Source organism: Rutilus rutilus (assembly GCF_951802725.1).
Source record: "Rutilus rutilus genome assembly, chromosome: 1".
Classification (NCBI taxonomy): Eukaryota; Metazoa; Chordata; class Actinopteri; order Cypriniformes; family Leuciscidae; genus Rutilus; species Rutilus rutilus.
Genome location: NC_140209.1, coordinates 54288682 through 54311240, shown reverse-complemented (window position 1 = coordinate 54311240; position 22559 = coordinate 54288682). Strand labels below are relative to the sequence as shown.

The 22559-nt window shown below is 38.6% G+C and overlaps 2 protein-coding genes across 3 annotated transcripts; one reads left to right on the top strand and one right to left on the bottom strand.

The window, feature by feature from the left end:
- Window positions 1–6122: 6122 nt before the first annotated feature.
- atp5pd (ATP synthase peripheral stalk subunit d) lies at window positions 6123–9018 on the bottom strand. Of its 2 annotated transcripts, none has more exons than XM_084421453.1 (6): window positions 8910–9018; window positions 8203–8333; window positions 7046–7142; window positions 6888–6959; window positions 6557–6619; window positions 6123–6419 (listed from the first exon to the last, which is right to left on the bottom strand). In XM_084421453.1, exons 2-6 carry the CDS (start codon window positions 8322–8324, stop codon window positions 6288–6290), a joined length of 486 nt encoding a protein of 161 aa, XP_084277579.1. In that variant the 5' UTR covers window positions 8325–8333; window positions 8910–9018; the 3' UTR covers window positions 6123–6287. The 2 variants fall into 2 exon arrangements, with proteins under 2 accessions (XP_084277579.1, XP_084277578.1); XM_084421452.1 differs by having other exon boundaries at window positions 8906–8974.
- Window positions 9019–11407: 2389 nt separating this feature from the next.
- Window positions 11408–20058, top strand: slc16a5b (solute carrier family 16 member 5b). Its single transcript, XM_084430058.1, has 5 exons — window positions 11408–11537; window positions 12912–13326; window positions 17437–17580; window positions 17681–18544; window positions 19561–20058. Exons 2-5 carry the CDS (start codon window positions 12933–12935, stop codon window positions 19812–19814), a joined length of 1656 nt encoding a protein of 551 aa, XP_084286184.1. The 5' UTR covers window positions 11408–11537; window positions 12912–12932; the 3' UTR covers window positions 19815–20058.
- The last annotated feature ends 2501 nt before the right edge of the window (window positions 20059–22559 follow it).

Sequence of the window (22559 nt, the reverse complement as noted above, 5' to 3'; positions counted from 1 at the left end):
AGATGTCTAAACAGTTCAGCTGACGCATGAAACTAAATCATTGAGTATTCGGTGAAATAAGATTGTCTTTAATTTAGTCCTTTTTTACTTGAGCCTCAAAAGACTGAAGGCAAAAATTGACTTGACGTTTGCATAAAACAGATTTTCAGTGACAGCAGTTCACCAGCTGTGTAATATGCTGCTCATCTAGTCAGGGCAAACTTTCCATAATAGTTTACAAGCATCAGCAAACTATTATAGAAAGTTTATTAATCCACATTTGAGTGATTCTGAGAACATAAAGTTGATGAAAAATAAAGAAAATCAAATTGGCTCTAAACATTCATGTACAAAACCCCCAACCCCCAATTCAACCCCCAAAAGTCAAACTTTATGCAGAATATTTTACAATTACGTTTTACATTTAGTCATTTAGCAGACGCTTTTGTCCAAAGCGACTTACAAATTAGGACTAAATTAAGCGAGTCATCGTGAAGAGGCAAGAAACAATGCAAGAAGTGCTCAAAATACAAAGTTCAGGCATTTTATATGAGGTTAAGTGCTCACGGAAGAGATGGGTTTTCAGCTGTCTTTTGTTGTCAGGGATTCTGCATTCCGGATGAGGGTGGGGATGGCATTCCACCAGCAAGGAACTGTGAATGAGAATGTTCTGGAAAGTGATTTTGTGGCTTTCTGTGATGGAACCACGAGACGTCGCTCGTTGACCGATCGTAGGCTTCTGGTAGGGATGTAGGCTCGTAGGAGTGAGTGAAAGTAGGAGGGAGCTGAGCCTGTGATAGATCTGTAAGCAAGCGTCAATGCCTTGAACTTGATGCGAGCAGTGAGTGGTAGCCAGTGCAGAGAGATGAACAGAGGAGTGACGTGGGCCCTCTTGAGCTCATTGAAGACAAGACGAGCTGCAGCATTCTGAATCATTTGTAGAGGTTTAGTTGCACATGATGGAAGTCCACTCAGAAGAGCATTGCAGTAGTCAAGCCTAGATATGACCAGAGCCTGGACGAGGAGTTGTGTTGCATGCTCAGTTAGGAAAGGCCTGATCTTCCTGATGTTGTGCAGCGCAAACCTGCATGATCGAGCTGTCTTTGAAATGTGATCTGTGAAGGTCAGCTGGTCATCCAATATTATTCCAAGATTTCTGACCGACCTTGATGGGGTGATTGATGTTGAATCTAGCTGGATAGTGAAGTCGTGTTGTAGAGACGGATTGGCAGGGAGGACGAGCAGCTCAGTCTTTGCCAGGTTGAGCTGCAGGTGATGTTCCTTCATCCATGTCGAGATGTCCGCCAGACAGCTTGAGATCCGTGCAGCTACTGTGGGATCATCTGGTTGAAATGAGAGGAAGAGCTGTGTGTCATCAGCATAGCAGTGGTAGGAGAAACCATGTGCCTGTATGATCTGTCCCAGTGATGTGGTGTAGATGGAGAAGAGGAGGGGTCCAAGAACTGAACCCTGAGGAACCCCGGTGGTCAGTTGATGTGCTTTGGATACCTCACCTCTCCATGCGACTCCGAAGGACCTACCTGTGAGATAGGACTCGAACCAGTGGAGGGAAGTTCCTGTGATGCCAAGTGATGAGAGGCTGGACATAAGGATCTGATGATTCACAGTGTCGAAGGCAGCTGACAGATCCAGGAGAATGAGAACTGAGGATTTGGAAGCAGCTTTTGCGATCCTTAGTGACCGACAGTAATGCAGTCTCAGTTGAATGCCCTTTCTTGAAGCTGGATTGGTTGACATCCAGCTGGTTGTTCAGAGACAAGAAGGATGTTACTTGGTTGAAAACAGCTCTTTCAAGTGTTTTCACAATGAATGGTAGGAGAGAGATAGGTCTGTAAATCTTTTATTCTTTATAACCTCCAAACGCTGCCTATAAGTGCTTAGAAGCTTCTGTCTCCTCTCTACTGCAAACATGGCCCATTCCTCGCTTGAAAAAGCTTCCAGGTCACTGATAATCTTTGGTTTTCACGTTACCATGCTTTCTTCATATTTCCACCAAATATTTTCAATGAGATGTAAATCTGAAGACTGTACAGGCCACTCAACAACGTTCTACGACTAATCCCTAAACCAAGCTTCAGTAGATTTGGATGTACACTTTGGGATGGCAGGAAAGTCCATTGATCATCAAGCTTCAGTCTCTTCAGTCTCTTTTGCCAAAATGGCTTGATCCTTCAAATAATTCATGATGTCCTTCATACAGTCAAGATTTCCAGTTCCTGCAACAGCAAAGCTCCCCCATAACAAGACTGGACCACCTCCATGTTTGACCACATTAGCTTTGTCTTTTTTGCAACAGACATACCACAGTTTGGTCATTTCACTCCATAAAACATTCTTCCAGAACTCCACAGGTCTTTCCAAGTGAATTGTAGCATATTCAAGTCGTCCTGTTATGTTCTTCTTGGTCAAGAGTGGCATTCGGCAAGATGTCCCAACATGAACTCTGCTTGTTTTTTCCTTCTTCCATCAGGTCATCTTGCAAGTCTTTAGCAGTAAATTGAGGGGGGTTTAATAATAATAATAATAATAATAATAATAATAATAATAATAATAATCTTTTATTTTGATCCCCCTGAATGATATTGTGCTTTTTTTTTCAAAACCCTCAATGGTTTTCTGGTACAACACATTTTAAACTTATGAATAAGACTGCTTGTCTCTAGGAACTGTTAGTGTTTTGGAAATCTTCTTGTAGCCATAGACTTTCAAATGTAATAAAACAATTGGTTCTCTATAGCTTTTATGAGAGCTCTTTTGACTTGGCCATATTCGCTACTCAACTTTAGCACATGCATGGAGTAAATGTATGTATGGTTAACAGCACAAGCTAATTCAGTTTTGTTAAAGATCCAGACATACATGTAGATTCAACGTGTGCCAGATGTGGGCCGGATCTGGGCCGACACTATGGTGCTTTCTGGGGAGTTTCCAAAGGCTTTAAAGGGGTCATATAATGCCATTTTTGTACAAGCTAATATGATTCTTTAGGGTCTAAATTAAAAGTTTGTAATATACTTTAATTAAAAATTCTCATTAGTATTGTAAGAAAACACTAATTTTACCTGGTCAAAAACAGCTCTGTTTTCAGCACGCCGTTTCAGTGCATGTGTCTTTAAATGATAATGAGCTTTGCTCACCCCGCCCCTCTGTTCTGTGGGTACACCGTATTAGACATTCTCTGACCGTATCTAACACAATAACCACGTGTTATTCGTTAAAAACGTGGGATTATGAATTATATTGAGAACGTCGTACATAGAAAACTTGCCGTAATGTACCCTGAGTGTAAACCTTAGACGCATTCATCGTGAAGCCTGCAGCAAGGTTTGCAAATTTCGCAAAGATTAATATAAATACTAATATAAAGGTTAATAAAACATTACACTCACATCTTCTGGAGGTTCAGCAGGAACACGTTGGTACCGATCCGTTTTTTCTCGTTTGTTAAGCTGTCTGGTGTGAAATGATTCGCGCAAACATGAAAGCGCAGACGATCGTGGGGAATCCCCGCGTCAATCCTTTGGGCATATCAGCTTCAAAAACAAAACTCAGCCACTGCTTCTTCAACGGCTCGGATTTAGGAACATCCAAATGACTGCTGTGTTCCTTATTACATCTAAGAACAGAACACCACAATCGCTTAGACGCCATTCTACTCCAGCATATCAACAATGGCGGACTACTATGACGACGGCTGTCACAGCTTGCTCAGGGCGGGTCTTGTGTTGAAACACGGCTGTCAATCACAATAGCGGGAGGGGCGTACGATCTTATGACGTCACAATATCGAACGGCTTGATTTCAGAGATGGTCAAACATATAAGGAGATTAAAACAAAACCACTGGATGGATTTTTATCATGATAGGATTGTTGTGTACAGGCACTGCCAACAGACATTTCAGTGCAATCAACTTGTAAAAGTGCATGTACCATTATATGACCCCTTTAACTGTGTTTAACACTATTTTGTACCATACCATAAAAATAAGTGACTTAAAAACAGCAGCGTTGAATAATTATGACACAGCTGTATAACAAAACAAAACAAAAATCCTGTAACTCAAAACATTACATCATATATTGACAGTATCACTTTTAATTTGCCACTAAACTGCTATATATGCAATTAAAACTGTATCTTTAGAAAAGCCTAATTACAGTCTCTAGGGGGGTTGAATAATTTTGATTGCCAGTGTATATAAAATCCCATTATCATCTCAAATTAAAATCTTTTCTTTTGCATTTTGATCCAGTTTAAAAAAGTCATGGTTGATATCAGTTCAGATTCATTGGAAGTTAATTCAAGCGGAAGGAAATGGAAAGTAAAATCGAGAGATGCTCTTTGTAATAATTATAAATTATATAAATTATAAATATAAAAATATAAAATAATAAGTATAAAGATTCTTATTTAGATATTATAAATCTTATACAGTATATAAATATCTTTATTATTTATATACTGTATAAGCTATGCAATATACTTTAACATTATATAAGATGCTTTTCTTTTATAATGCTCATGTTGACAAATGTAGTAGGTGATCCAAATACTTCATCCATACTGAACTTTTGTTGACTACACAAATAATACAAGTAATATGGTGGTATGCTATTGTGAACATATAAGCCCGGGCTTCATGCTGTGCTTTGGAAGAGAGCACACATCGTGATCAGTTGAAAGACAGATAAAGTGCATTATTAATAAATGGCAATTTTTAAAGGACACTGCAGTAGAAAATGGCCATTGTCAAATAAAGATGTGCATCCATATTTTTGTCCACTATATTTTGGTCTAAGCTTGTTTGCAAAATGATTCTGTTGTGTGTAGCAATAATACAATGTACAGTAGGGGTTAAAAGTGATGTCCAGTAGGGAAATTGACATCTATATTCAATCTTAGCTTTATTCAAATATTATTAAAAATGTGTTAAAGAATTTGTAAGCATATTGCATAGTTGTGCTTGGAGTCAATTGTTTTATTTGTGATAGCGAAATAAAACATGAAAAAATTGAGCGGACATCATTTTTGGCCAAGCTGTCATACAAAGGAATTATGAACACATGCAAAAACAAGAGAGAACCATAGAAACATTAATAACTGATTATGTTGTATTATGTTTTGTTTTTGTTTTCCTATAAAAAAAAATTCATGGTGTTTTCATTGTATTTTGCCTTTTTTTTTTTTTTGCCAAATAATTTTGTCAGATAAATACCTTAATCAAGTTTAGTGTTTTGTTCTTCCCTCATTTAAAATATATTAATAAAAAAATAAAATAAAATAAAAGTTTCCTTATATTTTGATGATTTAATTGAACTTCATTAAAAACAAACATCTCCTCCAGACATCACTTTTGGCCACTACTATACTGCAAATTGACAATTTCTCTAGCTAAAACTCCAGCGATGAAGTCTTCAACACTACAACAAACATCTTCCAGTCTGTGTTGTCCATTAGTATGCGATAGTCCACTATAGTGGTTAAAAAGTATATATATATATTTTTTTTTTTTTTTATGAAAATGACCGATCATTTCGCTAGATAAGACCCTTATTTCTCGACTGGGATCGTGCAGAGCCCTTTGAAACGGCATTGATTTGGACTTCAACAATTTGGTTACCGTTGAAGTCCATTGTGTGGTGAAAAATCCTGAAAAGTTTTCCTCAAAAAACTGAATTTCTTTTCCACTGAAGAAAGAAAGACATGAACATCTTGGGTGGCATTGGGGTGAGAAAATAATCATGAATTTTTCATTTTAAAGTGAACTAATCCTTTAATAGTATCTTGTTGGCCTGTTTAGCAGAGCCATTCATAGAACAAACCCTGACAACTAATAAAAACATATAGACACTTGATAATCTTATAGGATGTTAGATAATTGCATTTGAAAGATTTCTTTCAATATTAAATTTGCAAAAGGTGTTTTTATGCATGTTTGGCCTGGTGTTTTTGTTGCATTTACACTGTTCTGACCACTAGTGGTCACCGTGAAGACGGGTGTCGATTGAGTTGAAGCCTCGACACGTCACAACTGTTTCGCTGTTCAGTGAAGCCTTGATCTGCCCACCCCTACTATTGGCAATACAGGAGGATACTTCTGATCCAAAAATAATCAAGTCATTATTTAAACAATTAATTTTTATTTTCATTCACAAATAAAACAGTAATGAGTTATTTCACGATTGGAATCACTTCTACAGCAGAAGCATTACTCAGACCAGACTATACAGAGCAACCTCAGGCTCGTAAAGATTCATTACTGAAGCTCTGGGTGTTGCTAATAAATTACAGGTCGGCGATAGGCTTGTGTGGCCAGTATGGATATTTTTCCTTGTCCAGCTTGGTCTCCGGGAAGGTGTTGTTGAGATCCTCTATGGTCATCTGGTCGAAAGGAATCATGTTCCTGAACTTCTCAAGCTGCAAAGGACAAACAATCAGAGAGGGAAAATCATTTAAATGCTTCATACTTAATACATGAGTATTATGGAAAACCTTTGGTTTTGTAATAAGTTCAACACTGGAAATGTGCCAGCGACGGTGCAGGTTGAACTTACCCCTTTCTCGTACTCGGCGATACGAGCTTTAGATGCTTCCAAGTAAGCAGCTGCAGTTTTGTTCTGAATACATCAAGAAACACAACATAAGGATTTGTGAATTTTTTTAACAAAATAACACCCTGAATTTGGCCTGGTACAGTAAAACTCCCTGCATTTTCAGGATGACACCTTGACCTGCCATTACAATAAGCTAGTTTGATTCAAAACTCAGATCTCGTCAATCTGTAATTTGCATTAGGACTTAAAAAGCGTTGGCCCTCCAGGAGCGGCGTTTGATCTAAAACATCTGCTGGAGAGAAGAAAAACTGAAGTATGAAGAGAGACTCACAGAATCCTGCTCTTGGGAATCAATCTTTGCAGTCTGAGTGTCCGCTGGCTCAGGGACCGTCAACGCAGAGAACTGGAGACAGAGAGACGGGCAGACAGAGAACATAAGACACACTGCAGAAGAAGAGATGGGGTCAGAGAGAACTCACTGGATCTCACCTTCTTCTCAAACTCATCCACCATGCCGGCTTTGACCACAGCTGTTCTGTAGTAACTCCAGTCAATGGCAGCCGGTTTCTCTGGCAAGGAAGCAAGTCTGCAAGTAAACAAGGTTCAGCACAAATTTATAATTGACTTGACTGATACAAACATTTCTATATCTAAAAACCTTGACAGTCAGACTTAATTTTTAAATGTTTTTATTTTATAAAAAGCCTCTTACGCTCACCAAGGCTGCATTTATTTACAGTACAGTAAGAAAAAAAACGTACTTGTGTAAGTAAGTATTATTTCCATTTAAAATAACTCTTTTCTATGTGAATATATTGTAAAATGTAATTTATTCCTCTGATGCAAAGCTACATTTTCAGCATCATTACTCCAGTCTTCAGTGTCACATGATCCTTCAGAAATCATACTAATACTTATCAAATAATTTGTGCAGACAGACAGATACTATTTAAAAAAAGAAAGCAAAAAAAAAAAAAAAAAATTTATTTAATAGTTTTATATTGAACACAAGAAATTGATACAAAACATTTAGATTTAATATAAATGTTATGTTGAACTTTTTTCCCCCCATCAAAGAATCCTGAAAAAAATGCATCCAGGATTTCCACAAAAAAAAAAGAAGAATTAAACAGCATAAAGTTTTCAACATTGATAATAATCAGAAATGTTCATCAAATCATCATATTAGAATGATTTCTGAAGCATCATGTGACACTGAAGACTGGAGTAATGATGCTGAAAATTCAGCTTTGATCACAGGAATAAATTACATTTTACATTATATTCACATAGAAAAAAAGTTCTTTTAAATGGAAATAATACTTCACAATAGTACTGTTTTTACAATACATGTATAAGCATATTAAGACAACCTGCTTTAAAAAAAAAGAGATACTGATTCATTATCATGAGAAACAAGAATTGCTATTTATGCATCACAGCTTTAGCGAAGTTAAGCCAGCTTGTCCATTGACCTGCACCTGACCTATGGTGTTTTGCTCAAGGGCACAATGATGATATGGCTTATGGATCACCCCGTGCTGGGTTCAAAACATATCTTTAAAACCATTAGCTTCCATCACTCCTGTATAAACTACATGCTGGAGATTGTGATGTCCTTCATGTGCAGTGATGTAGAGACTCACTTTGCTGTGATGGAGTCACTGCGGGTCTTCAAGCTGTTGAACATGGCTCTCTGGTTCGGTGGGACCCTCTCCGCAAAAGCCAGCCAGTCAATGGCCTTTACAGCTGCACGTCGGCCTGCCATCTTTTACTCCTGTCAAAACATTTAATGAAGTTATGGTTATTAAGAATAACAAAGATCTTTCACAAGTTAAGCTAAGAGGCTCCAGCTGCATGTCAAGCAAATTGTACGGTCAGTCAGTCAAGTCTGACTTTAAGAAAACATATCATAATTGTGAAGCCAAGCACATAATAATGATTGTTTTCCACATACAAGACATATAATATATTCAAAATGTAGCCTACATATTATCAGTCACAGAATACCAACATATAGGACACTAGCCAGATGGCTCTAATGTAGTATACTAAAACACTGTTTTCGCATTTAAACAGTATTTATAACTAAAGTGTCACTGTTTTCTATTTTGATTACAGAAATTCGGTTTATAAGAACAACTGAGATGTAAAGCCTTCACTAATGCACACAAGTCGACAAGACAAGGTCAGCGTACGAATTATATAAGATAAAGACAAAAATAGCCACCACAAAACCGCGACATTTCTTATAAACGTGAAAGATAAAGACTAGAATTCATGGTTTAATCGAGTAAAAACAATCGGGCGCAGTATTATTTAATAAACGACTGGATTTTCGACACATACTCACTGCTCAAGGATCAAGCCGCTGCAATGACAGAAGCGTGATGGCCGCCGGAGAGCGGAAGCGCGGTTAAGAAAGCAGCGCTCGTTACTGACACCCAGCGGACTGGAGAAGAGCTGCAGCAGACTTGCGGATCCAGAGGGCAGGGATTTGCTCGTTATTCTGGTCAGTTTGTCTATTAGCTCACCTAAAGACTGAGGATTTCAATACTTTAGAATAGATGCATCATGAAAAAAAAATTAAAAGGAAGTTATATATTTTGATGTGTAACTGTGAAAACTACTATTATAAACGTGTAAAATAGACTATAGTATTTGGAGAATATTTAGTTTATATTATACATTATTCCTTTTTTTCTACCCGCTATATTACTGTGTTGTACTGTAGATGTACTATTTATTTAGAAGTATTATTTATTTATTTACAATACTTTTTTTAAATAAATGTCTTATTTTATTAAATTTATTTGTGTATGGTTTTTATTTATTTATTTAGTCAGTTAGTTAGTCTAAAGGCCTGTTCACACCAGAAACGATAACTATAAAGATAACTATATTAGCGTCCACACATACATCGTTCTGTTTATTCTAAGCACGTGCTTGTCTGTCACTTTAAATGCTCGAGCTTGTTACAACAGGATGGATTCTGATTGGCTGACAATGTTTTATCGTTCATCAGCTGGATAACAGTGATTCCAGCAATAGTTGTGGTGTGGACTCTGCTATTCTTTTATATTTAGAATGCTTTATTTAACTATGCATTTATCTTTATAGTTATCGTCCTTGGACCTTTAGTTAATCTTTTGTATTCATTTTTTATAAAAGAGATTTTTTTATAAAAAATTTTTAATAAAATAAAATTAAATAAATAATTGTAAAGTAGGCCACGTTAAGTTTGCAGGAGTGCGAGCACGAGCAATAAGTTGGTGTCTGCAGTTCACTTAACGGCCACCGGTGTCGCTAAACAAGCGTTTCTGAATTCTACATAGAGCTTCAACAGCATCCGTAGCATGCTCTTGTTATTTTCATTACCATGGTGAATTTACTATTTTCATTTTATTGCCATGGTAAATTTTATGGTTATGCTAAAGGTCAACGAGGTACTCCATATGAAGTAGGCAACATTTCCCCAAAATACAACACAACACAACATAAAAATCTAATTAGCTGTTACAGTTAGCCTAACTGGATAATAGATGACCCTTACATAAAATAAGCATTCAAGTTCATTTTATTAAGCATACTTAAGTAAAGTTCAAGTATATTTTAAGTATACTTTATGTAGTAAGTAGGCCTATACTAAATTTCAATGTGCTAGAAGTATACTTTTAACTGTAGGCCTACTTCGAGTACTGTTTTTACTGCAACTATAGGCTACTACAAGTAAACATATAGGTGTACTGCTAGTCAAATACTTTTAGCACATTTTTAGTTAATGAAAGTACACTTTCTGTAGCTGTAGTAGTTTTATACTGTAAGTACACTTGATGTTAGTATTCTTTAAGTCAACAACATCATTCTTATAATGTATTATTTTAGCACTCTAAGTACACTACTAGCCTACTATGTTCCTATGTTTTATACTTAGGCCTACCTTTAACTACTTTAACTCCTTCCCTTTTAAAAACATTTAAACAAAAAATCTAAATTCAATGTTCAGCTGCCCCATGGCATGTTATCTTGACTGAAGGGTAGCTGTAAGTTAGCATTGTAAGTTTGGCATTGAGAAAGGTTGCATGTGACCAAAACGTTTGCCTTTTTTATCAGTAAAAGCACTTGACTTTATCTCGCTTTCTTGACGTCTTTCGTCTTTTGTGGAGTATGCAGACTTTTTTTGAAGTGCCTATGATATTTTGACAAACATGTTTCTAAGAAGTGAATGATGACAAAAGTTTTCTAATAAGGCAAAGCCATTTTGACCTGTGACAGTCAAAATGTCTTAAATGTCACCTGTGATTGTGACTCTTTCTGTGACTTGTTGACTCTGTGGCTTATTCCACGAAACGGACCCCTTTTCCGTTTATGTCACCCAATATGGTCAGCCATAGCCTAGGCCTACTATTGAAATAGCTTTGTCAATCAATGCACAAAATACATGTAACCGGCTCATCAGCAAAAGCCCTAAGTAAAGGGCCAGTGCAGGCTTGTTTGCAGGGAAACTTGTTCTTCTCACAATTAAATAATAAAATAGGCGAGTGAAATGATAGATTGGATTAAAAGAATGAACTGACAAGGTGTAAACCTACTTATATAGGCTACAACCTACCCCTAGTGGTCAGAAGGACTACATCAAGAAAAATATATTATGAAAGACTTCATAATGGTCTTTGGCCATACACATTGACGTGGCTGAAATTGGCGATTGTATTACGTCAGAGTAAATAGCGTGGTAAAGGGGCAGTGACGAAGAAATCATGATGGAGTTGATAAAGTACTGTCACGAGCTCTCTCTAATCCCGTCTAGCGCGCGCAGCACTCACTCAGTGCGCGCCGCCGTTCACACGCGCGGGTCACGCTCGGGCCAGAGGGCGCGCGGACTGGTCAACAGCAGCACACGCGGAGGAGGACCACTTTACGTCAAGCACAGATGTAAACGTACTAAAGGTGCACCTCTACGTACATCTACGTACTAAAGGTGAGGAAAAAACATATAATGTATTCAGAAGGACATAATAATTCCCTGCTGGCTGCTTTATTAGAGTTGATGGTGAGGGTGACTTCATGACGGATGAAAAGAGCAGGTGTGATGTATTTTATCTATTTATCTCAGCTTTGTTTGCGTTATTTTTTTTAGGATGGGTGGTTTAAAGGTTAGATTTCCGATCATATAAGAAATGTATCTCGTGTTTCTGGGAGTCAAGGCAGTTGTGTGCATGATTAAATGAATTAAGCTACTGTGCCCCCCCCCCCAAAAAAAAAAAAAAACCGACAACCTGCTGCGCGTGCAAGTTTTAGCTTGTCAAACCGCTCTCATGCAGTGAACAAAATATGAAATGTAGAAACGCATAAAACTTTCGTAACAGTTGCGGATTACCGGTTCTGTTCAGGAGCTGATCGCGCGTTAAAGGCTATGCGCGTGATGCTGCCGGTGAAAGTAGACTTATTAGCATATATGAACAGAATAATAATAAAAATCTTTTTCGAAGTGAGGAGAATTTGAGATTAAAATTGAAATCTATAGGCTACTACAGAAGACTAAGACTATTTAAATGTTTTGACTAATGCACTTAATGCACCATATGTTCAAAAATGTAAATGAAAAAGGCAAAAATGCAGAAACCCTCAGATAAATAGACACAATGGTATAGACATAACCAATAACAAAATAAAATATTTAATAAAAATATATATTTATAGCCTATACACAGCCATGATATAATGTAATTTATTATAATACAAATATAATATAAAAATATCATGTGAATAAAAAATGCAATATTGTTAGATTAATTTAATTAAAATAATGAAAAAAGTATTCTAAATGTATATGCACACAATGTTATAGATATAATCCTAACCTTAATGGCAAATGAAATAATGAAATACTTATATTTACACAGCCATAATATAATATAATATAATATAATATAATATAATATAATATAATATAATATAATATAATATAATATAATAATATGAATATAAAACATGCCTCAAACACTGTAACTGAAAATGATTAAAATAATGAAAAATATATTTTTATTATTTTTTCCACTTTTTTGTTTTGCATAGTCACAGGAGAATTTGGCTTTCAGTGTTTGACACAAACATGAATCTAAAGAATATCAAGTTACTCAGCACTCAATCTCACAGAACAAACAGGGTTTTGTGGCAGAATGTGACGATTTCCATGGTGGAGATTTAAAACCAGAGAAGTTTACTGCATGCAAAACAAGTGCTTATAATCAACCCCTAGTAATATAAACAAGAAAAAGACTATTTAAGGAGATGTGTTTTTTAGATAGTATTGTAAAATGGATGATAATTAGCTTGTTGTCTAATCCCACAGGCACTTGAGTGAGGAGACACTATGACGGAGGGTGCAGAGATTCATCAGACCCTGCAGCCAAACAGGGCTGATGCTGCCAGGACGTCCTCTCTGCGGGCCGTAGAAACAGATTCCGGCCCGGCAGAGACGGCCAGCTGTGAGTCAGAGGAGCCGGACCACCAGGAAGAGGAATCCTCCACTTTTCCAGAGGTGCAGCATCATCCCTCTGCAGGGCCGGAGGACAGTGGCCATGTGGCGCCCGAGGGTGGCTGGGGCTGGGTGGTCGTCGCTGCTACCGTTCTGGTCTTAGCCATGACTCTGGCTTTCCCTTCGTGCATCGGGATATTTTACACAGACTTGCAGAACGACTTCCAAGCCAGCAACACTGAGACGTCATGGGTGCCAGCTATCATGATGGCAGTGCTGCATGCAGGCGGTAGGGGAGGGTTCTCTCATACTAACCGATTCGTGCATTTGATCCATTAGTTCATCCGCGCTTTGTGACGCAATCCTCACGGCGCTCCCGCATTCACCCTCACCACAGGGTCAGATACAGTATCTGAAAAACACTTCTATCAAGTTACTGTACTAATCAGTTGTGCAACACTGATCTGTTTCATAACATGAAACATAAACAGGCACAGAGGTCAGAGGATGACAGCGGTGGAAAGTTCTTTGGCAATCTTAAAGGGTTAGTTTACCCCCCCAAAAAGTATTATCCCATCATTTACTCACCCTCAAGCCATCTAGGTGTATGTAGGCCTATACTTTCTTTGTTTCAGAAAAAACACAATCAGAGTTATATTCAAAAATATCCTGGCTCTTCCAAGCTTTATAATGGGAGTGAATAGTACCTTGTTTTTTGAAGCCCAAAAAAGCGCGTCCATCCATCATAAAAGTAATCCATAGGGAGTTTAAGAAAGGCCTTCTGAAGCGAAGCGTTGCGTTTTTGTGAGAGAAATATCCATATTTATAACTTTATAAACTATAATCACTGCGTTGCGGTATCGGCCGTACACGAGTCTAGTTCCGGCGGAAGAGTGACCTTTGACCCGACGCATGTCGTAGGATGTAAGCGTAGCGTAATCTTAGTCGACGCCTCTCGCGGTTCAAACTAATAGGGCTGGGCAACAAGCTCAAGCTCTTACAACATTTCTCTTTAAAAATTCTCATTTTAGACTTCTAATTCATGACCGGTGTTTTGTTTAGCTATTTCCTCTGCGCTTCGTCAACACATCATCCGTCGGGAACTAGACTCGCTTACAGCCAGAAGCCAGTGATTATAGATTATAAAGTTATAAATGTGGATATTTTTCTTACAAAAATGCATCACTTCGCTTCAGAAGGCCTTTATGAACCCCCTGGAGTCGTATGGATTACTTTCATGATGGATGGATGCGCTTTTTTGGGCTTCAAAATCTCAGGTGCCATTCACTCCCATTATAAAGCTAGGAAGAGCCAGGATATTTTTCAACTCCAATTGTGTTTGGCTGAAAGAAGAGAGTCATATACAGCTAAGATGGCTTGAGGGTGAGTAAATTAAGAGATAATTTTCCTTTTTGGGTGAACTAACCATTTAAGTGTGATTTGCTCAGTCAGGACGCTTGTTATATCCCTTCACAGGGAAATTCATCCAGTCATTGCGGTACAACTCAAAGAATAGCTGACGTGGAGCAAAGGATTTGGGGACTGGCATTTTTATTCAGCTTAATGCAGCTCAGTATTCGTTTCTAGGCAGCAGCAGTTCAAAGTACACTATGCAAATATTACAATCCATTAGCATGGGTTACATAACAGTAGAATATACAAACGGTGTATATGCACAATCATTTTGTGAACTGTAGTGAACATAATACAAATGTTGCTTTCTGAGTGTGCAGGGAGTTGTGAACACTGCATAGGGACAGTCAGCTCTGAGTCAGGCAGGAGGTTGCTGTTGCTATTATATTGCTGATCTGGCTCTGGAACAGCCAATATGCCATTGTTCCTCTGTGAGAAATGTTTATTTGTCTTTGTCCAAGTTAGCGCCAAAGACAATGTTAAGGTGATCCCTATTGGTTTATTTTCACACAGTGCCGTGACACCTAAAGCATTCATTTAAGCGGTGCAAATGTTCAATCTCCCTTGGGGTTTTAAAGAGCTTGAAGTAATTTGCACTATACTAACTGCTGTGCTCAGTGGGTGCAAAGTGTCGCATCAAATCAAGTTTCTCGTTTTACAAACAAAAGGAAAAGGGGCAAAAGTATTAGTGTGACACTCATTTTCCCTCTTGATATGATACCCACTTAGGTATAACTCAATCGATAAAATAGCTTTCTAAAAGTGTGTTGTTTTTTCTTATCCCAGATTAATTTGCAAAGACAGCTCTAAATTAGCCTTATAGGCTTGATTCATGAAAAGTAAACCATTTCGGGACTTTGCTCTGTTTGTTTGAGTCGTGTCAACATGTCAATGGTGTGAGTTTGGGGCAGGACCAGGAGGATCACTATCAAAAAAATATTTCTGTATAAATGACTAATTACTTAGTAAAAATGGTGTTTAATACTGACATTTATAGCGAACTAAAATGTACTTGACGTCATTTATATTTTAATGCTCATGCTAACTTTTGTCAACTTTACAATAAGTAAATCCACTTCACCAGCTAAAGACTCTTCGACAGCGATGCCGTAGAAATATACAGAGCTACCGCAAATATGGAAATTCAAAGACAAATTTCTAAAGATGGCTGCGCGCTTGTTTCTCTCGCGCATATGGTCTGCAAGTTCACTTGTAGTATGGTTGCAGTATAAACGTTTACTTCTGTTACACTTAAAGTATACTCACTTTTAGACACTAAAAAGTGGGCCAATTTAGTTTCAAGTAGCATTGAAATACAGTACTTACTATTACTAGTACATTGATATTAGTAGCCTATACTTAATAAAATGAACTTGAAGTGTACTTATTTTTGTGAAGGCAATTAAGTGCACTTCTTTTTCACAAGGGACCAAAATGTGAATAGTGATGCAAGATTAACAGTCGAGTCCCTATAAATTAATCCAATATTGTGAATTACAACAGGGCCACAATTTACTACAAAAAATGAACAAATTTAGTCAGCGAATACTTCATTCGTGGCCATATGCATTTCCCCCCCTCCTGCATGTCATGAAGTGACATGACGTAGGGGCAACGGTAAAGGCCCTTTCACACTGGACGTGATTTTGACGCACGAATAATTCGCGCGATGGTTTTATTTTTTGATCAGCTGTTTGTGTAATGAGTGCTTCCACACCGAACGCGAATGTGCTGCGGCGAAAAAACGACTTAATTTTTTTTTGCTTCGATGTCGATTATTTTTTTTATTTTTTTTTAATTACGATTTGAAATACAATGTGTGGCGTAGCATTGCCAACCAACACTGTTATCTCGACTGTGAGTGTGTTGTGTGATAGGTTTAGTCGTTGTATAGTCCTGTGCTGTGTAGGCTAGCAGGCTAAACTACATTTGGGATAGAAAGCTAACACTATATCGTCAAAGATAGAGACGGAGACCGTGTTTACTTTGAACATGTAACAAAATGTAGTGAGACTATTTAGGGCTGCTTTTAGTATACTATACATTCTTTGTGTGATATCTACAGTTTCTAGTCGAATGATTTTAACTTGTTACTTAGTGTGTTACATGTAATGTGTAGTGACATTACAAAACGCACTGTGTTTAACGTTAGTTGAAGACGCAAAAAAACTGTGCACATTAGCATAGCTGCTACTCCCCTTCAGACTCTCTGTTCTTTAAGATTGGGTGCACCCAAAACCTTCTTTTCTGTCTTTTAAAGAAAATGAAAAGCTCGTCTTCACTGGATGATGATGATGAAGTGTCCATGTTTTCTCAGCTGTCGGCGTGAAAGTTTTGGAATGTTGAAGCTCTGAACGTCACAGAAATCGCAAATTCGCGTCGCGGCTGATGTGAATGGTTTTGACGCGAACTATTCGCTTTTTCGTTACGCATCCGGTGTGAAAGGGCCTTAACCCATACTCAGAATTTGTCCTTAGTAGTGAACACACACACCCGGAGCAGTGAGCAGCCATTTTTGCTGTGGCGCCCGGGGAGTGATTGGGGGTTTGGTGCCTTGCTCAAGGGCACTTCAGCCACTTCCTGCCGGTATAGAGAATCGAACCCATGACCTTCGGGTTACCAGTCTGACTCTCTAACCATGTGCGGGTCTCCGTATAAATCCAGCCCATGTTCAGGAGGGCAGTACAACATTACTGCATTGAAATGGCAGCCTAATTCCATAATCAAATGTAAACATTTCTGTCAAAGCCTATCAAATACAACGAATTACCTTTAATTTGCATATATACAGTGTTTTAATACCAAATGTAAATAGCCAGTGGTTTGGGTGAAAAAAAACACACGATTGTTTGTCATCATCTGCATATGTGTGAGCGTGAGGACATTAAACAGGACCATCTGTAAGTCAATACAGCTATTGTGCCATGTTCACATGAACAACCATGTTCATTATTGTTCATATTACAATGCCATTGTCTTTCCGTAGGCCCCTTATGTAGTGTTCTCGTGGAACGCTACGGTTGCCGTGCAACAATAATCATCGGCGGGATCCTGAGCGGACTGGGAATGGCAGCCAGCTCATTTGCACAGACAATGGTAGAGCTGTATATCACTGCTGGCATTATCACAGGTGGGTATATATTACCTTCGCAGAAACAGTGGTGTGAAAATGATTCTTGCTCAGTAGGATGAACCACATAAAATGGACTGAATTATCATCTTTCCTTCAGGAATGGGATTCTCTTTGTCTTTCCAGCCATCGATCACCATGATGGGCCACTACTTTGTGCGTCGCAGGGCTTTCGCCAACGCTCTGTCTTCCACTGGCACTGCACTCGGGCTGAGCACCCTACCATTGCTGGCCAACTATCTGCTCAGCTGCTTCGGTTGGCGGGGCAGTTTTCTGGTGCTGGGAGGGGTTCTGCTGAACTGTTGCGTTTGTGGGGCCGTGATGCGCCCCCTTGGGGCCAAACCAAAGACAGAAGCCAGAACCGGACCTACGGACAATCACCACCTCAAAACCAATTGCCTTTCCGTTCATCGGGAAAGAGAGGGTCTGAAGGGCCGCCTACGGGCCACTCTCTCCACCGTCATGCCTTTCCTGCGCAGACACATGGCTTTTGACCTGCTGTGCAGTAACCCTTACTTCTGTGCCTATGCTCTTGGGGTGTCCTGGATGATGCTGGGCTTCGTGGTGCCCCTGGTTTACCTGGTTCCCTATGCCACCGCGTACGGTATGGAGCAAGACCGGGCCGCTCTTCTAATGGCCATCCTCGGATTGATCAACATCACCGTTCGGCCCGCGACAGCGCTGGTTTTCGGGTTGCCTCGTTTCCGAGGAAGCCACTGCTTTGCATATCTGTTTGCCACTGCGGTGCTGATCAACGGGTTGAGCAACTGCATCTGTGGGATAGGAACGAGTTTTTCAGTACTGCTGGCGTATGTTATAGTGTTTGGGTTTTCTATGAGCCTTGTTGGCTCCTTGTTGTTCACCGTACTCATGGACACGGTCGAGATGAGCCGCTTCCCATCCGCCCTGGGCCTCATCAGCATTATGGAGAGCATCATGCTACTGCTCGGCCCACCATTAGCAGGTGATGTAATGTTTCTACAGTTGATGTTCACCCAAATATTCACCCTCATGTTGTTTTAAACTCATATGATTATTTTTGGAAGTACTTACACTTTACATGGTGCTCTTTTCCATGAAACAATTACAATGAGCTCTCAAGCTCCTAAAGGAACAACAAATAACATAAATGTAGTTCCTCTAATGCACTATGTAGACTCCCAACTCATGCACTAGATCATAGACTATAGATATACCAAGACGGTTCACTCGTATTGCTACGAATGGGAGAAACTGTAACGTGCAATATGGCGGAATAAGTCCCGCCTTCTAAATAAAAGAGCCAATCGCCAATTGATAAAGTCATTGTGTCACAGTAGCTGTTGTTAAAACTGCAGGTCCCATAGCAAGCTTTTAGGACTTTTAATGCTACTTGAGCGTAAGAAACAACATTTATGAGACAGCTCATGTCAGATTTGATTGCGGATTTGAATTTGTTTTGCTATTTCTTCATACATGTAGATAGGAGTTGGTCTTGCATGAGCAAAAAAGCTCCCTAGAGTAGGGTGATAGTCCCGAAATTAGGAGCTTTGTTCCTGCGTCCTGCGAGAAGTAAGCAGTGTCCTGCATTTCAATTATGCCTGTATTAGTTTTTCTTCCCTGAAATTACAATATCACAATATTTTTTAAATCATCCTCATGTTGTTCCAAACCTGTATATGAGTGTCTTTTTTCTGTTGAACACAAAAGAAAATATTTTAAAGGAAGTCGGTAACCAGACAGTTGATGGTAGCCGTTGACTTCCAAAGTATTTTTTCCTACTATGGAAGTCAACGGCTACCATCAACTGTCTGGTTACCGACTTCCTTTAAAATATTTTCTTTTGTGTTCAACAGAAAAAAGCATTTTCCTTTGTGAAATGCACATGGAGAAAATGAATGGGAAACTACTTCTGAGAAATGGCCAGTTCACTCTATTTCAGGGATCAACTTAAAAGTAATTTATGTGGCTTATTATGATTTCTTTTCTTTTTTTTTACAGGAATCCTGGTTGACGCCACTAGGCAATACGCATATGTGTTCTTTGCCTGCAGCATAACCGGGTCCACAGCTGGTCTCTTCATCATGCTGTCCTTCTACTGGCTGGACAGAAAGAAAGACAGAGAGGTTAAGAGCTCCTCCACTCATAAAGACACTAATACAATGAAGCCAAGCATTACGATGACCATAGACTGTGATTATAGTCCAGTGCCTTTGCATAGTAAGAATGACAGAGACAGAGAGACTGATGTGTGATGTGTGCCAAGACACCACCTTGAGTGCACTTTACCACAGGCTATTCATTTTTACCTTAAGTCTTCTAGTATTTACCCATCCTCCTATTATTGGTGGACAATCAGCTGTATTTGCCATAGATGATGTACACAAGAGATAAAGCATGCCGTTTCCTGGACTGCTGTAATAAAAGGATCGGACCAGAATTGCAGGTCTAACTTTTCATAGTGCCATATGGAACTGTAATCACTTCAGATTATCTCACAAAATACAATTTCTGTTATCACTCTAAACTACTTCAGGATTACTGACAAAGGCCAGTTGCAATTGACATTCATAATACTGTAATGTAGACTCTGAGATTAGGTTGTTCTGGGAACAAATTAATGTTGAAAACACAAAGAATGTGCAAGGCGGGGTCATGCAATGAGTGTTTTATTTTATTTTATTATTATTATTATTATTTCTAGATGCCTTAAATGATAAATGTTAGATCTTATGAATTAAAAAAAAAAAAAAAAAATTGTATAGACGCTGCTTTTTAAAATCAGTAACTTATTTATATATTTGTATGTATTAAAGAAAATGTATGCATTTGTGCTGTCTCAGTTTTTTGTGCTTGCTCTTCTTGCGCTGTAGAGGAAAAGTGGCACATTCCTCCAGTTGTGCCATAGTTTGTTTTAGGGTGTTCACACTTGGCAGGTCTGGTTTGAAACTGCGATTGCTTTGTTAGTGCGATTATTTGAAGGTGTGAACGCTGTCTGAACCCTGGTGTGCACCAAAAGCAGACCAACAACCACATTTCAGCTTCCAAATGAACTCTATAGTGTGGTTCATCTGAAATATGATCGCAACATGGACCAAAGGCATCTAAACTAACCAAAAACTGGATGTGATGTCACAAGATGCTACCCTAAAAAAGGACAGATGCTCTCAAGCATATTCAAGTTACATTGCTCATTGCGAGCTCTCAGAGACGAGAGAAGGCCGGATCCAAGTGCAGAGAAAATATGATAGAATAATAACAAACAAAACAACCAATCAAATACAAGAAAATCCAGATAAACTGGGAGCAGAACTGAGAGAACACAACATCCCACAAAAGAAAAGACCTGACAAAGAATACAGGAAACAAAAGGGCTTATAAAGGGAAACATTAACATTACAAGACACAGCTGAATGTAATCACAACAATCATGAGCACAGGCAAAGCACACTGGGAAATGAACTTCACAATGCAAAAGCACAGGGGTAACAATTACAGCTCAGTACAAGCTTTAGAACCGCGTCTTCTTGCAGCAGTTCTTCATTTGTGTGTAACGGAGGAATTCCTGCCTCTGTTTTGACTCCTTTACAGGGTTTATGAGCTCTTCGGAAAAAAATGAATAAAAATACCACCATATATGCACATACACATCAAGCACACAGCGTTGTTTTTGGATGCTCGTTCGCGCGAAGTTCCGTCGCAATTTACGACGTCATACTTTATATAATATAGTGTTGTCAAAAATAATATTTCGCTATTGATACTGAAATATCTGAAACGGTTCTAATGCTCCTTTTCTGCAGTAGCCTATCAATACACCGATACCAGCTGCGCGTTCTCGCTCTCTATTTTCTCAGACGGCGAATTTACAGTTTGACACACACACACGGCTCCTGTCACGTGCTTGCGCATAATTTTACTCATTCCCGCAGGTTTCGCACTTACTACACCACTGCACTGATCTAAATTGTGCTCTCATAAAGCCGCCTCTCAAACAGCTCACGAGTACCAAATTGACTACTTTTTCGTGGCTTATTGCAATTAAACAGTCAAATACATACAAAATGCCAGTCTTGCCGAGTAGCCTATAGCCTATTAATGTAAATACAGGCAGTTTTGGAACGTAAATAGTTGAGAGAAAAGACATGTGTAACATATTGGATCTGTGCATTAAAGTGTCATGTTGATAAGAAAAGACAGAGAAAAATCACACTTTTACAACGGAAACTATCCAGTGTTATTTTACATAATTAGGCTACTTTCATTTTTGTAGTAGCCTATTTCTTACCTGAATAGGCTAGGTACGTGTTAACACGTAAATCGCGTGTTAACACGTAACCTACTGTTCGACTCATCACGGAAAACTTAAAGCCGTGTTTGTTTCATTTGTCTCTTCATTCTATTGTATGTATTTGTGCTATCGTTTGCAATTTGTTGAATTTTTTAGTTCAATGATTCAAATAAAGCCTCCTTGTGCTGTGTGTAAGCTATGACAACAAAATGACCCAAATTATTAAAAAATATATATAAATTAAAGCTGCAAGCAGCATTTATCGGGGTTCAAGCAATTAAGGCCTTTAAGGCCTTTAAGCATAAAAGCATCAAAAGTTATTAAGATTTATTTAGCAAGCAACCGACATAATAGATGAAAAAGACCATTTACAGCCAATACAGGCAATGTACCATATAGGAAATATATGGTTTTAAAGCTTTTTAACAGTTATAGCGCCACCTTTCGTCCGATCTCCATAAAAAATGCTTGTTAACGATGTTATTTCACATATGCTCATCAATTTTGGTGAAGTTCTGAGTTTTCATTTGGGATTTATAGGCTTTTGAGTGTATTTTGCCATGCCCCTTTTCTAAATGACCCTGTTACAGCCACCCAAATGCCAAAGTTCAACTTTTTTTGATAATCATTGATCTAGACTAGAGAGTCCAGAGAATTGTCCTAGACTGGTTTGGTTCCGATCGGGCGAAAAACCAGGGAGTAGTTCGCA